The 16,811-nt window shown below is 45.5% G+C and overlaps 2 protein-coding genes across 2 annotated transcripts in view; one reads left to right on the forward strand and one right to left on the reverse strand.

Annotated features, from left to right (window-relative positions):
• Window positions 1-16,811, forward strand: part of LOC119453719 (gastrula zinc finger protein XlCGF8.2DB-like) — a 489,906-nt gene that overhangs the window by 221,062 nt on the left and 252,033 nt on the right. The gene's annotated exons all lie outside the window — the stretch shown is intronic.
• Window positions 1-16,811, reverse strand: part of LOC119453721 (guanylate cyclase 32E) — a 197,038-nt gene that overhangs the window by 94,765 nt on the left and 85,462 nt on the right. The window contains exons 4-5 of the mRNA XM_037715756.2: window positions 13,791-13,968; window positions 12,771-12,923 (exon numbers count right to left, since the gene is read on the reverse strand). Of these exons, the coding sequence (XP_037571684.1) occupies window positions 12,771-12,923; window positions 13,791-13,968 (331 nt within the window). The remainder of the gene's footprint in view (window positions 1-12,770; window positions 12,924-13,790; window positions 13,969-16,811) is intronic.

Raw genomic sequence — 16,811 nt, forward strand, 5'->3', positions numbered from 1 at the left:
TTCGAAACAAGGACGTAACACAGAGTGAACAAACAGGGGCGTTGTTCGCTTTCTGTTACGTCCTTGTTTCGAAGTGTGCTGCAATATTCTACCATGATTAACCAACTAGCCCACCACCTAGTATTGACGTTCCCCATTACCTGAATATGTCCTGTGCCATGGAAACTTGAACGGTAAAAAAACATAAGTGAAACAAAAATTCATTACCATTGAAATACTAATTTTGCAATGAGGTAGCTAAGTATACCCCCATAAAGTTTTGATTCTTGCTTGTTTGTCTTGTCTTTTCAGAAATTGAGAAATTTAACCTATATTCAAGGACCTGCATCGGGTTTTGCTGCCATAACGGTCCAGCGTACTTTATAAAGTACATCACTGTAGCTCTTGAAAGAATAAAACACTAGTCATGATATTTACCCAATACAGTTACAGAAAATGTGACTGGGTACCAAGAATTACTCACATTAGGTAGATTATGTTCCTAGGGTCTTAAGGGCTTAAAACAGAACAGGAACTTGAAAACAATTGTTCGGGCCGCTTGGCACAAGAAGCGATTACTTTTTTCACCGCATCAATGACAACCTTGATTGCACAAAAATAATAGCATGAAACGACATAAAATTGGCAGAACTGAGTTGAGGTTATTCGAAGTAAATGAGTTTTCCCTGAGTCGTCGGATAGTTTTCAGATAGACTATGGTAGGCCTAGTTCCAACGTTTCCGTCTCACATGCCTTAGAAATGGCCCCTGAGGGCCTTCTGAATTGTTTGTCGAAACCGAACCAGTTCAGGAGCCTTCCCTAAAAAAGTTCCGGTTCCATTTCAGTTCCAAAATGGCGGAAAAACGACGTTTGTTTTGGTTCCGACATGGCCGAAAGTGACGCTTCAATTCCGGTTTTCAGTTCAGTTCCAGTTCGGTTCGACACCCTGCTACGAGCAGCCAGCAACGCAGCCCTACAATGCCGTTGGAACGCGAAGACAGACGCCGCCGTCGGTAGACCTGGCGCCGAATAGAGGAACATGTGCGACATATAACGTAAACTGCACAAGCACTATGGTCGCATAAGTGAAGCACTTGTAAAGGCTCGAAGATAACGAAGGAATTGCACCGGATATAGTGAATCGTTTGCAAAGTCATTCCCATACTCCGGGTAGTGACAACACAGACCCCTACGACTTCTGAGATTGGCGTCGATGTGCTAGAGCTTTTTATTCTCCTTCGGCTTACTCTGGGTACACTAGCAGGCACACTAGATAATTTTCATGTCAGGAGGATTACTCTGCCTTTGATCTACTAAATACTCCCATTATCTATCTATCTCTCTTAAAGCGCTGGGACGAATCCATCTCGACAAAATTTTCTGTTTAGTGCGCCTCTAACGTGCCGAAGCTGCATATTTTGATATGCAGGCGTCATTTTAAATCGTACATTATACCATCACTCCACAACCCTCACACGGTCGATCAGTGGCAGGAGTGTTGCACTGGTCACCTCGAGGCCGCGGTTCGATTCCGGATGGAGCGGCCGCATTGCGATGGGAACGAAATGCAAAGTACCTCATGTACTTAGATTTATGTGCGCGTTAAAGAACTCCAGCTGGTGAAAATTAATCCTGTGTCCCTTACTACGGCGTACCTCATAACCAGATTGTACATTGAGTACATAAAACCCGAGCATTTCTTTTTAGCTGAGCTAGAATAAAACGATGCGAGAAGTGCGGTAGTCACAACAGTCAAAAGCATATAACCTGTTTGACTGATTTTATACTTGAGATTCCCTTTAATGGAGAGAAGGCCGCAACTCCGCAAGTGGGGGCGCTGCGGTAGGTGCATGTTTTTGACAGTGTAAAATGATGCAATGGCATTGATGCAATGGCATAAAAGCAAGCACTTCACTGACAGGAAAGACGCAGTTTCACAGCCGGCCTCAGGGGCGGATCCAGGTTTTTTCTGAGGGGGGGTCAGCTTCTGTCAATGATGATGATGATGATAATAGCCTTTCTTATTTACCGAAATTTATCGTTTTTGCTCACGATACACCCGCGTTTTATACGGCTAGAGCAACACCTGTAGCCCTCCGTGGTGGCTCAGTCAGCTCAGGCGTTGAGCACGCGATCGCGGGATCAAATCCCGGCCGCGGCGGCCGCATTTCGATGGAGGCGAAATGCAAAAAACGCCAGTGTTTTTGCGTTGTAGTGCAGGTTAAAGAACCCCAGGTGGTCAAAAATAATCCGGAGCCTTCCACTAAGGCGTGCCTCAAAAGCAGAATTGGTTTTGGCACGCAAAACCCCAGAAACAGGAAGAACACCTGTAGCGAAGCCAGGTATCAGTTTCTCCGAGCTTATAGGAAAAGGACGTTACCCAATACAACCATGTGCTTGGCGGCTGCGCCTGATAATACAAGGTGTTCAAAACTAAGCTTTATGGTTTTCTTAAAATTAGGCACTGCGAGGCACGCGATGACCACCTGTGCAAATAAGTTATGTGGCTAAAGGGGCACAAAGTGAAATGATAATTATCGCTATGAGCAGCCCAATTAACTAAAATTGAACAATTATTTTTGGTTGACTGCAGTAAGTGGGTATGTTTGTATTGAAAACATAGACACAGTCGTGTTTCTAAACAGTATCAGTCGGAAGAATTATTCTAACGTGTCCGTGCTCCGAGATATCCGACTCCAAATTTCAATTGTCGTACTGCGCAGAATAATCGAGTCGACGCGAGAGCGGTTTATGCTTTGCGTTGCTGTGGAAGGGAGGCATTTTGGACATTTTTAGGGCATTCACATCTTGATGGGTAAAATGTTTTCATGAGATTTGTTCATGACAACACCAAACTTAAAGCGGCAGTATGAAATATTCGTTAGCATAGCTAAAAAGGTTTCTGCTGTTGATGGTGCAGTTGTTGCTCTTGCTTTCAATAAAAGTTACAATACTTGGAAATCAGCAGTCACTTTATTTGCGTAGCCCAGACAAGGACCATGCCCGGTCGTCTAGTCACCATTACGCACGCGTACTGCCCTCCGGCTTCTCCGCTCGCGCCATTATCTCGGCATGGCAGCTGCCGCCATCTTTACAGGCTGCGCGGTCGCGGGTTACGACAGCGGTTACGGGTTCTTAGATTTTTTTTTTCATTTCGCCAGCCGTGAGGGGAATGGGGGCAGTTATTATCTTTTCCAATGCCTCCGCCGCGTTGTCAGACTAAACGCTGCACCCAACAGCCGCGTCACATCAGGGAGGAGCTTTGCGCCGATCCTCACTCTCTTGCATGCATAATCATGCGAACGACAATTAAAATTTGGAGTTGGATATCTCGGAGCACAGACACGCTCGAAGAATTCTTCCAAGTGAAACTGTGTAGAAACACGACTGCCTCTAACTTTTGAATACAAACATACACACTTACTGCAGTCAATAAAAAGTTAATTATTCAATTTTGGTTAATTGGGCTGCTGACAGCGATAATTATCATCTCACTTTGTGTCCGCCTGGCCACATAACTGATTTGCGCAGGTGGTTCTGCATGTGCCTCCCAGTGCATAATTTTAATAAAGCCATAAAGCTTAATTTTGAACACCCGGTATATCTAGCCTGTATTGTTTCTTCAAATAAAATTTGGGATGATCTTTTGCAGGTTCCTTATAAATGCGTAAGCACAGGTTCGTCTTTGGAGTTCTGTTGGGACACCTTGATTTCCTTAAGGAGATTCTTTGTGTTCGGCTGAGACACCTTCGTTTGCTTTGGAGGACTAACTCCCGTATTCTCAAACAGTCCTCGACTCGAAGCTCTTACTCCACTCTACCTTGTTGAGCACAACGCCGCTTCTCGACTGATAAAGACGCGACAATTCTCAAGAATTTCCGTGAATGATCATGAAGCTCAGTGACCACTTCTGTGGAGGGCTGGCGGTGCCATCTTCTCTCTTGAGTTGTGGTGGTGTGTTGACTAGAGGAACGTTCTTGAATACGGACGTAACGCTCCGCTCCAACGCAGCAACCACTACGCTGGTTGTTTACGATATGCGAATCACCGCGGATGAATACTCACGACGACACCTACAAGAATAACGATGTGGCGTAGTAGCCGAGAGCGCGAGTCAGCGTCTTCATGTTTTGTTTTCCACGCGACGTCATCCTTTTACACAAGGCGCGCATCTGCTCCCGTTTCTCTAACCACGCGACGCCATCCTATGGCCCGCGCACTGGCGTTGGCCGCTGACGTCACGCTCCCCCACTTCGCAGCCGCGGCTCGAGGCTTCGCCCCGCTCCGCGAGAACGCCCACTCAGATAAACGGATCCGGCGGGCTTGAGCCTCCTATGCTTAATGTAGGACAATAAAACTTCGAAGTTACAATGAAAAACTTGTAGCGTACGAACGGCACTGTGCTCGTACTGGATATTGTCAACGTGTAACTGTGATCACAATCAGTGCTACAGTTAAAAAAAAACTTGCCTAGCGTAGTTCTTAGCTTAGCTGTTAGTTGTTATTATTTATATATGAACACTTCAGCGAGAGATCTCTTTCATTAAGCGGGTTGGTCGCGGAACCGATGACAGCCAATGAGGCAACTGTTGACACCCCAGGGGGAAACTAAGTTAATCAGGCGCGAAGGCGCTCGAGTGGACCTTGGCGTGCTTGGCAAAAGGGACGTCCCCTTGTTCCTTCGACGCCACCGACGGGACGAGTAAGGCACGGCAGGCGCCAGGAGGTCCAAGGTGTTCATGAGAAAAAATAACTACGGCAACTTCGCGAAACCACACTCCTACAGAATACAACTAAGCCTGTGAGCGAGCTAGCTTTACTTCTACATGGCTGATACCACTGGTACTCGCGAAAAATACTTTTGAAGAATGCTGTTGGCCATATGTTTTTTTGCGACAGGGCCATCCCCCTGTCAGCGAGGGGGCGATGCAAGAATCTGAGGGGGGGGGGGGGGTCAGGACATCCGGACAACCCCCCTGGATCCGCGCCTGCCCGGCCTGTCAACCTTCCAGCCACGACCAAAAAGAATGTAGCTACGTTACCGATAATTGATGCTTCTACAATAATAGGATGACATAGCTTCTTCATCATCGCTAAGAGAACCAACCACGGTCTGCTTTCGTGCGATGTACAGCTTTTATTAAGGAGAGAGCCTTACATGTCTCATCGTTAAGTGGACCTTCAACGTCCTTGAGCGAAAACCGTGTCGTCGAAGTGAAATCGTACACTATGACGACTCGGTGTAGTAGTTCACTTACTATACCGCCCCGGCATCGTCTCTTGCCTATATACAAACGCTCACGCACCAATTATGATGGTGCGCGGGTCAAGCAAGCTACGCTCACGCAATAGTTTTGATGGTTCCCGGGTCCCCGTCGTCACCGTTTTAATTAAGATAGCGTTAATTCATGCATTCGAACCCACAACCTTCCGTAGGAGTCGTACACTCGAGCTGATGTGGGAGTCAAACCCACCACATATGGCGTTAAGGCGAAATTAATTAAGGCACAGTTAAATAATATTGAGGTCATTAAGGCACTCGAACCCACGACCTCTGGTGTTAATTGGGGCGATGTTAACAAAGGCACAGTTAGTTAAGGTAGCGTCAATTCAGGCACTCGAGGCCGCCCCCTTTGGTCGGAAAAAACAAGTTATGATAAGTAACAACGAATTCGAATGAGAATGTCAATTAACTTATTGAACGTCTCCTGAGTGCGCAGGCTTTCGCCTTCACCCTCTATGGCGTGTGCCGAAGTGACTGTCAATTTTTTACGCATGTCCAATGCTATGTTTTCATTGAGCAGTGGAAACTTTGCAGGTGATGGAAGGGAAAAATAAAGACGAAGTAACGGCACTTTCGGTTAGTGCAGAATGTTGCAAAAGCGTGATAGCAATTGTATTAAGTACTTTTAACAGTTTTCAGGGGTTGGCGATTCGTAATGATTTGTAAAGAACCGTGTCCCGCACAGACTATTTATGTAAGTTATGCATGTGGTTTATGTTCCCGACAGTGAATATCAGTGTCAGAATGACTGATGGCGTGTAATGTGATCTCATGTCTGGAATTTTTGTTTCTTTTTTTGATTCCAGGAAAGAACGTTTACCGCGTAAAAAGAAACCACAAGTGTCACTTTCCCCTTTTTCACTTTACACTGATGCTGCTGCAACCTTTTATTTATGCGGCTGCTTGTCTGGCAGACAAGAAACATATTTCTATTCGTGCGCCTCCACGGCAGTGGATTTCAATTTAGCCTAACGCGGCACCGCAGAATATTCAGGGAATATTTTACGTTGCTTTTGACATCCTATATAGTATAAAATCTCAATGCGTGCAAGCAACCCGCAGTATCCACCGAGGTATCATGAAGAACAAACCAACGGTAAATGTACTTCATGAATGTAATACTAGGGCCTGCGCTTGCGAATGATACGCTGCAAGTGTGACCCGCTTGTTCTTTCAGGTGCTCCAAGGCAGCAGTTACAGCAGGAGACAGCACCTGCACGGCTCTACCGACATTCATCTTTTCAATATTGTTTGGGTAGACATGCTTGCGACTGAGGTAGCGCACTGGTCTTACTGTCAAGTCTTTTTGAAGCTCGTAGACGGCTTTGAGATGTGAAGGCGATATTTCTCCTTTTGGCCCGATGTCATGGGCCAAGAACTGGGAGCGCACATTTTTGAGAACATGGCACGGATCAAAGCTTAGGAAAAGGGGTCGCTCAGGGTCACAGGGATGTTCAATCCGATAAGTGAGACAGCCATATCCCAGGAGCTTAAACGCATGTACATTTACTTTATGGTTGTCCGTAATGAGCCTTGTGATGCGAAACCCACAAGTTTCCACTTTCTTCATGATGAAGAGAACCAGCTCATGGAGTTGAGCGCCAGTCAGCCCTTTGGTAAAAAAGTAGCCTACCGGGATTCTGTAGGACGTGGACAATCCGCTCATCACGAAACACAGGAGCGAGTTTGCTAACACAATATTCTTGTGTTCTGCCGAAAAAAAAAAAAGCGAGTGGATCGTGCCAGCGGCGGGAGCTACCCTTAGGGTTCCTCGATGCGTGCGCCCCCCTCCGCCGCCGTGGAGGGTGGAGACAACCGCGTCGTCTGCTACGGCGTCCGCCATTATGATGCCCTCTCCGCAGGCAGCCTATAGCCAGGATAGGCAGCAAGCGGTACTTTGCGCAGCTGCACGTAGACTTCGTTATGTAAAACGTGTGGTACTTTAACGATATGACGAGAACACAAAGTTTTCGCATCGGCAGCGTGAAGGTCTCCGATTTACGTTCTGTAATCTTTATTTTTAGAGCGGAATTTGCAGCCGGTCTCGCTGGCAGCGGAAGGCTACCATACACGCCAGCTGCGTAAACACCTTAAGATAGCGTCTTGTTGGGCTATATATTGGTTAAACGTGCGAAACACACACACACACACACACACACACACACACACACACACACACACACACACACACACACACACACACACACACACACACACACACACACACACACACACACACACACACACACACACACACACACACACACACACACACACACACACACACACACACACACACACACACACACACACACACACACACGCGCGCGCGCGCGATTCCCATCGCATTTCGTTGTGTGTGTTTTGTGCCTTCAACAAAATTGTAAAAAACATTCGTGTTTTCAAATCAGTCATCAGCTACCCCATTTATGGACTGCATGCTGCAACGCAGGGTATTCTGAATTTTTTTATTTCGTTTACCGTCCTGTAAATGTGCAGATGGGTAAAAATTGTTGAATACATGTCAGATGATTTGGTGCTCTACATATGGCTTTTGTGGCATTAAATCATGGCTCTCATGCAGGCATTGACTATGAAACCTTGTTGAGCATGTTTTCCGCAGCAATATAGCTTAAACCGGTAACTGTTATAAAGCAGCCGGTCATCGACATCTTTAAAATAAAGCGGCCACACGGCTTCTCAACGTAGAGGAAACAAAATGCATTCAATACATAGCAATTTCTCATGTCGTAGATTGTTTATTTGGTTGAGAATTTTTTCAAGAACAAGCGCTACAACTCACTGCAAATTAACTGCAGCGCATGTCTTGCTTCCACTCCCACTGATTCTCGTGGCTTCGAGCTGGCGCGACATGCATGTCACGATTTTCATGTTATTAGAACGTGTCACCCATGGTCGTCAGACATTGTTGTCTCGTCATACCAATTTTGGTATATATCAAGTTAACGAAACGTCCGCAAGAGTACCAAGACCGTGGCACGCAAATCATGCCGCTCATGACATTCATGCTTTGATTTTCATGTTATAACCTGTCATTTATGTTCGTCATGCAGTCATCTTGTGGCATACCAATTTTCGTAATCATCCCATTAACGAAACGGCCAGGGAAGCACCAAGACCGTGACACGTAAATCATGCCGCTCATGACATGCATGTCATGATTTTCATGTTATGACCTGTCATTTATGTTCGTCATGCAGTCATGTTGCGCCATACCAGTTTTAGCATACATTCCATTAACGAAAGGGCTAGGAGAGCACCAAGACCGTCGCACGTAAATCATGCCGCTCATGACATTCATGCTTTGATTTTCATGTTATGACCTGTCATTTATGTTCGTCATGCAGTCATGTTGTGGCATACCAATTTTCGTATACATCCCGTTAACGAAACGGCCAGGAGAGCCCAAAGTCGTAGGCGGCTAGATAGATAGATAGATAGATAGATAGATAGATAGATAGATAGATAGATGGATAAATAGATATGCTCAATGTCGCCGAAGTGCGCTAAGAAATGCTTCGCATTTAAAAGCGCACAACGTAGGCGCAGATCCTTACGCACTTGCAGCTCATGCACAACAAGCGTTAATCGCATTTTGTGCTATCCAGAAACGAACGAGTTAAACAGGCACGTTTACATGCCAGATATCAAGACTACAAGACGGACAAACGCTACGGGAAATAGCGTGCAAATGAACTATTACACACGGTGCACTGGTGATTACGATTAAGCCCGATCGGGATCTGATTTCTCAACAATGATCGGGTTCCTTCTGCAGCTTGGGCAAGGGAGCTGATAACGATCGAGAAATTCGATCCGGATAAGGCTCGATCGCGATCAAAAGTGCCAGTGTCACACAGCTTCAACTCCCCAAACACAGAAAGGCAATAACGTATACGCTGCACAAACAGGAACGGTCCGGGTCCGTGGGTTGCCACTTGTCGCGCCTGATCTTTACCAGCCACAGGAGTCGCCTCTTCGGATCTTTCGGAACATCTTCCAGCCATTTCGCGAATGGTTTGTGCACTGTGGTACGCAACACCTGGGCATTTTGCCCAATAAGACGCCGCACACGTGTCTCACTCAACCAGCCGCGACGATGCGTGGGGAGCGCAATGGCGGCCGCCGGTCGAAAGGCGGCATTCACCCCTTCACAGAATGACTCCACCCTCCACGGCGGCGGAGGGGGGCGCACGCATCGAGGAACCCTAGCTACCCTGTTTGCGTGGCGCCCCCGCGCGGCCGCCGAGAGCAGAAGAGAGGAGGAAGTACGACGGCGCTGGGAGAGCGTATTGCCGGGCACTAAAGCATAGAGGAGGCACTGGTAAAAATACAACGCGCTCCTGGCTGCCATTGCGCTGCCTATCGCACTTTCCGGAGGCACACACACATAGAATTAGGTGCCCTGTGTATGCGAAATTCAAAGCGTAATGGAATAGCGTCCCGCACGTAAACTACGCTATCACGCTATACTAAAACTCTCTTTCTGCAAAGTTCGGTTGCGGAACGGTAACGGTATTTCCCGTAACCCCGCTATTGCGCTAACGCTAAACTAAAACTGTCTACTAACGGCGCTTCCAATGGCGCGCGCGCTTGGGTGCGACGTACAGAACGACGTAATTGATGGCTAAGCCGATGGAGACGTTTATCGAAACATGGGACGAACGGTTATTCGTTTCGCCTAGCCATATACAGCTTTCGGTGTAAAAATTGTCGTTACTTGAGTTGGAACCGTGTTCACGTTTAAGGTTACTCTCTTAGTTTAACAAAATACCTTTGGAGGTTTGGTTGAAAGGTGGCAGCAAGAACTATGAATTTTTTTTCTCGCGATTCAAATTAAGGTTTGTAAGCATACAAGAGCGCCTGACTAGGAAGGAACATTGCGCCTTATTGTCTATTTTTAGCGTTCTTGGGTGCCATCTTCTAGTGAATGCCACGCAGCACGATTCAGTGGGATCAAATTTTGGCGAGCGCTCCCGAATACAAATATCTTTCTGGGCTACAGGTCAGTAAACTCAGTGCGGAAGGCGCACTACTCGCTTTTGTACTTTAATATTTTACTCATATTCTTTGACACTTCCATGGATGAAGGAAAATCTAAAGAGGGGCCCTGACATCACTCTTTGTGAAGCTAAGTGACGCCGGAAGTCGGCGTTACTCCGCCATCGTTTAGGGCCAGATTCTCCTCTCTCGTTTACATTTCTCGCGAAACGACGCGCTCCGCAGCGATCCTAAGCCGAAGGATGTTCTCGCGATGCGTCATCAGTCATGTTGAAAGAAGTTCATATTGAACTTAGCAAATTGTACCGTGAGGTCGAATTCGCTGATTTTTCCGGCTTTTATGAAAATAAGTACCCTTTATCAGCCCAGCCAAATGAACTGTTCTCATCAACCGCAGGTACCAGCCGCTGCCCAGTTCTTGCCTCCTTTTAAAAAATATCCTTTCACGCAAACTTACACAGCTTCTACTTGCTTTTCTCTGCTGGGACTTCCTGGGGCTCTCAGACGGACTTGCGAGCTAGACATCCGGGGATAGAAAACAATTCTACGAACTCTCGCTGCTCTGAAAGAATGCACTGGAGACACGTACGACACACGGACCCCTTTTGCAATCCACCAGGAATTTAAGAGCCCAAACACGTGTGCTCGCTGATGCTTGAGGAATCGTCGTGCTTTTTTGAACAAATTTCGGGTGGTCACGCATTACTACCACAGCGCGCGGGCGAGGAGGCAGAAAAACGTCATTTCTGACTCCGCGTTTTGATGCACTGCCTGAGGTCTGAGGTGCAGTCTTTCCACGGTAAGTTGATTAAGCCTCACGGTTTACCTACATACATTCAACAAAATTCCGTAATTTTGTTGGCGTCTTTACAAAAAACATGTGGCGTTGTTGTTTGTCCGATTTCCCACGTGATATAGTTTCTAACCGTAACAAAAGCGTACCTCTTGTGTGCAGCAGCTGCTTTCTCCAGTGACGAGGTGCCGACGCAGTTTTTAGGTTATCAAACATTTCTCTGCACGTACCACACAGGCAATAACACCAAGTGATTCTTCAACTTTACCAGGGACCACTGGCCTGCTCCAAGATTCGGTATTACGACCGCTCCTTTTTCAAACATATAATAACGATTTCCCTGTCAACATAAGATCTTCTACCACACTATTCACTGATGACTGTGTCGTGTATTGCGTAGTCACTAGCCCTTCTGGTAATGCTTGCAGCCCTTCTGGTAATGACATTAACACTATTTCCTGACGGTGCTTCCATTGGCGAATGAAGCTTAACGTTAACAAATGTAAATGCACAAAAGTTCGTCGCCTTTCTTATCGCACTGTTTATTTCACGTATAATCTTAGCAATAACCCTCTCTCTGCGCTTTCGTAACCGATTACAGACACCTTGGCTTCCATATTATTCACAATCTCTCCTGGAACATGCATGTCTATGACATTACTAAGAATGTTAATCGCTTGCTTGGTTTTCCTCTCTCCAATTTCTCCTAATTCATCGTTATCGCCAAGCTTCAACTTTATAAACCACAAATCAGGTCGAAAATCGAGTACGCGTGCTCAATTAGGGACCCAAGCTAAGGCAACACCAAACCATATGGCGGAATATATTCAGAGCCGAGCACCTTGCTTCATTTTTTATCTAATTACTATTGTCGCTCCAGTGTATTAAGAATGACCGAAATCCTTAACTTATCAGAATTATTTTTCTCACCCGAAACTGTTACGACCTTATCTTTTCCAACAAGGCATATTACTCTAACTTAGAAACCACCTGTTCCATCGTCCTTCTTACATGTCATGCCGCACCGATACATCGATACAAAGATCATCGATACAGTGGACATTGGTGCGTCTCGATACATCGAGACGCACCAATGTCCACTGTAACTATTTTATACCAAGAACTGCAAACGAATTTCTCTGCAAACGGCGATTTCTGACGCCACTAAGTTCAAACAAGCTGTCACGAATTACCTCCACACCTCTGTGTAATGCCGTCGGGCACTGAGATTATAAATATATATAAATGAAAAAATAATAAATAAACACACGAAGAAGCAAATAAATAAATAAATAAATAAATAAATAAATAAATAAATTTTTAAATATATTATTTGGAAACGGAAGCCAAAAAAAAAAAGAAATGTGATCTCGCGGTCTAGTTTGAATGAAAACAAAAACAGCAAGGACCAACTGTCGGTCTCCTTGGTACATGATTACATAAAAACAGCGTTACCAAACAGGACGTAACGTGTAGCGGGATTCCTTCTTGTTTCATTTCATCTGGTAGTTTCGTTTAATAAAAAAAAGAAATACGTTCTACTACGTTTTCTTCCCCACGAATTCTGACACGAGAAATGCAGGTCACGGTATCAACAAGCTCACCATGTGTTATTAAGCGCGCTCCAGACAAGATATTTTTGTTTGCATACTTAAGACGTAGCCGGTGCCCCGAAGTATGGTCAGCGCTCACCTTTCTTCATGTACTGGTACTTATTCCGGCGGTCGTAGGTGTCCTCCTCCTCGACGGACACGATGACGTACTCGCCGCCCTCCAGCAGTCCAGCCTGGTGCATGAGGCGCACGAAGTCGACGAGGACGCCCGTCTCCGCCAGAAGCACGTACACTGCACGCAGCGAATAGTTAGCGACTGACGTTTGTGATGCATATTTTGTACAATTTAGGCGAAGCCTGCACGATCTGCCCCGAATTTACAAAATATAACACAAGCCTGCAACAGCGCTTCGCGCAGATCAGCCCTTATTTTGTTCGTTCGTAGTATCTCTTACTAGGAAGCTTTTTTTTTTGCACCTCGTGCTCTCTACAATCTCTCTCTCTTTCTGTATATATCTATAAGTGCGTGTGTCGGAATGGATTGCGAGAAAAAGAAGCTTATGCAGGTCGCAGACACTTCCCCTTGGCGTACATTAGATTAGTATGCCACAGATACTCTTATTGTATGTAACACTTTTCTCTGCCCTCCCCCTCACTTCCCAACTGGCTCACACACTTTTTGTAACGGACCTGCAGTGAAGACAATCTGCTATGAAAAATGCATGTAAAAAATTCGTGTAATGGATGAGGACCTGTTATGCTCTGCGTTGACAATGCGCATAATGCGCATGTAACACGTACGTAAGGCTTACGGCAGACAGCAAAATATGATGATTGATTCCAGTAGGAAACCCCCTAGCATCAGGCCTATGTCCTGGCGTTCTCACTGACGACTACTTTGTCTGATGACCTTGTGGGAATCTCTTTGATCTGTGTTCATATCTGAATTTCTTGGAATGCGCTTTTTAACGGTGACACCCCCATTTATTTCCGAAAGCCTCGTAACCATGGTATTTCAAACACACGGCCAAGTTATTTGGGTTTTCTCTGCATGAGCTGCGTGGGCGGAGGTAATACTGCTAGAGTGCCAACAAACTTGAAGTAAGTCGAGCAGGCTCATGGGTGTTGGCTCTGCGATGAAGACGTCAGTTGCGCTTACCTCTCGTGGCGGTGTGCGAATCCCGGATGATGCGTCGTATGGTGCCATTCGCGTCGTCCCTGTAGTCGTTGGGAACGTAGTACGTGTGCTGCACGGTCACGTTATGTTCGCGCGCCTGTGCACCCAGCACGTCCGCGATGAGCCTGTTGTCACCGCGGTCGGAGACAACCAGCACCGCCTGCGCATCTCAGCGAGACACATGCCGCAGTTTAACGCAGTTCGAGCCGGCAAACGTTCAGGAAAAGAATGACGACGTTTTCGCAACAATATCAAGAAACCCTTTGTGGGCAGCATTTTTTTTTGTGCGTGGGCATGTGTCTTTACACGCGTGGCGGAGGTTATGAGATTAGCGTTGCGACAACCAAAAGAAAACAAATGCAGTAATTGGATGCTACATCTGACAAAGGGTTAGACAGGCGGGGGGTACGTGCATTTTCCTCTCGCTGAGTTCCTCGGCAAGCCCAAAATCGGCACCCAATGGACACCATTAGGCGCCGATTGCCGGACAGTCATTATTGCCTCTGGCCCGGCAATAATGACTGGCCAGTGGGTAGTAGAACACTCCTGAGGGTGAGAGGAGGCTGGTGAAGTGTAAACTTGACAGAAATGGAGACATCGAGGAAAATGAAATTCAGCATTGACATCAATTGAAATACGCAATCTTCGCCAGGGCTGTGCAAACATTACCAACGAGGAACTCGGCTGTTATCGGTAACTGGACGCACAAGAAAGTCTGTGCCGATTTTTTTTTTTTACCTTCTCACACCATTTGACTTCTGGAGGCCACGCAGGCAGCGCTTTATATTTCCCATTTGCGCCTTTGTTCAGATAACCCCGGCTAAATGCAATGGCAGAATTATGTTTTACTTATTGAATCCGACGATACGTTTTCTCTTGCATTGCTCACTCGAGCCTGTTGCTCACATTCGATACTGCGATCTTCGCTGCTACCGCCGTTAAAATTGCTGCCTCCACTCCTCGGGCGCCTAAATATGAGTCATCTACCGCTCTTCCATTGAGCGGCTACAGTTGCTAAATGCTGAAAGCGTGGTCAGCGGATCTGAATTTATGGATGTTTTGTGACGCTGGTGCTTCAGTGTGAAACTTGGTGTTGCTTGGTGACGACGGCGAGTAGTTATTTTCTAAATACACAATTAACGGGTCCCGCATATCGGGGTGTAGATGTCCTCACAGTCGGAGAACATGTCTTCGCGATGACCGTCGACTAAGGGAGTCACAAAAATATAAACTTGACACGTATTTTTATATCATCGTACCTGTCTTGTTCAACGCTGTATGGGCAAGTCCTGCACACTGTCACACGAAGCTGCGTTGCGAAGTCTACAGAAGCATGACCCACCCCTTTCCTAGAAGCCTGTTATAGCAGTAGACGCCACTTTTTATTTCAGACAAAAAGAAGCAATACTTTTTTTTGCTTTAGCTTTGAAAGTATTATTCTAAGAAAATAGTTGGATACTGCTATGTACGAACAGTGCTGCCACATTAAATCATGACGGTCAGGTGAAAATCGAGTTTCATTGAAAGCAATCCTATCTCAGTTTAGACAGGCGAGCCAATCGATTTGTTTCGTCAGATACGTTTTTCTAATGTGGTCTTCATTTACGTTATGCATTTTTCATCAGGTCGGCGTTACTATATTGCAGGATCTCTTTTATAAGCTATCCTTAAAAATACGCGCAGTCGTCGAATTCATTATCATACAGTTTACAATTTGATGACTACCTTTTACCACCACCTTTTCTTTATCCTATTGTCGGGAAGTTGGCTGTGAGCTGACAACATCACTATGCTGCTTTCCTAATATGCCTTTAAAATTACCATTACCAGGGCAGAGATGCTAACTCCCTTTCAACATCACTTACTTACGTGTGGCGGAATGCCTTCACGCCTCCATTTTCATCAAGTGGAATTAGTTTGGATTGAACTTGCCGTTTATTTTACGCCAAAAAATGCTCAAAAACAATAATCTGGATTCTATTGGCCTTTGAACATCTTTTTCAGTATTTAAGTTCGTAACAACCTGTCACAATGCTGCAAATATCGCCATCGAATGAGCAAGAAAATACTTTAATATTGCGAATAATAATATCAATCTGCTACGACATGTGACCTTCAATTCTTTTAAATGCTTTATTGATTTACAAAAATGCTGCATGCGCAATGTGGGAGTAGAAGGAGGTGCAAGATGTGCGCTCTCAAATTTTTTTAGAAGGACATACACTACATTATAAACATGCATTTTTATAGTCGAAGTCTGAATAGTTTTCATGCTCCGACAGTGGAACAAAGTTATATCCCCGGCTAGATTACAGTCGTCATGCCCAAATTAGCAATAAATCAAAGAAAAGCATAGAAGAAATTAATCATTTTTAAAACGAAATGTAGAATTATTTATGATCTACGTTTAAATGTCTGATAAGCTATGTGTTCCATATGCTGGATACGAAAACAAAGATGACACAAATAACAACTTGATGCCTGTGGAAGCCGAACCGAAAAACTCGGAATTACTCACGCGATTCGCTCTTCTACGCCCAATTTTATGGATATTTTTTTCATGTACTCAAGCTAGACATGGGTACGTACGTTAGCCAGTGCAAGTTGCGATCCTTGCAGGAGATGTGGAACACTTCTTTAATCTAGGCGTCATGACGTTCATGAGGCTGGGATGAGGGAACTGGGGAACCAAACTTCGCATGCCACCTTAAACAGTGTCAAGACCGTAACTGCACGCATCATGCCCGATGTTTTACGTATTTATCGGTTTACGTTACAACTGAGGGCATTATCTTACAGGGGATCATTACGAAATTATACATTAAAATATCACCTGAAAGTAGAGTACTATCAAATGTAGGACGAATAAAACGAATTCTAAAACGTGCACAGACCATTAAACAAAAATGTTGCAAAGCTACTCAAGCCGGCATGACCGATAGAAAGCTTATGGGCTGTAAAAACAAGAACAAAAATGCCGAACAGCTTTTAGTAAGGCGAGAA

Source organism: Dermacentor silvarum, chromosome 5 (assembly GCF_013339745.2).
Source record: "Dermacentor silvarum isolate Dsil-2018 chromosome 5, BIME_Dsil_1.4, whole genome shotgun sequence".
In the NCBI taxonomy this organism is placed as follows: Eukaryota; Metazoa; Arthropoda; class Arachnida; order Ixodida; family Ixodidae; genus Dermacentor; species Dermacentor silvarum.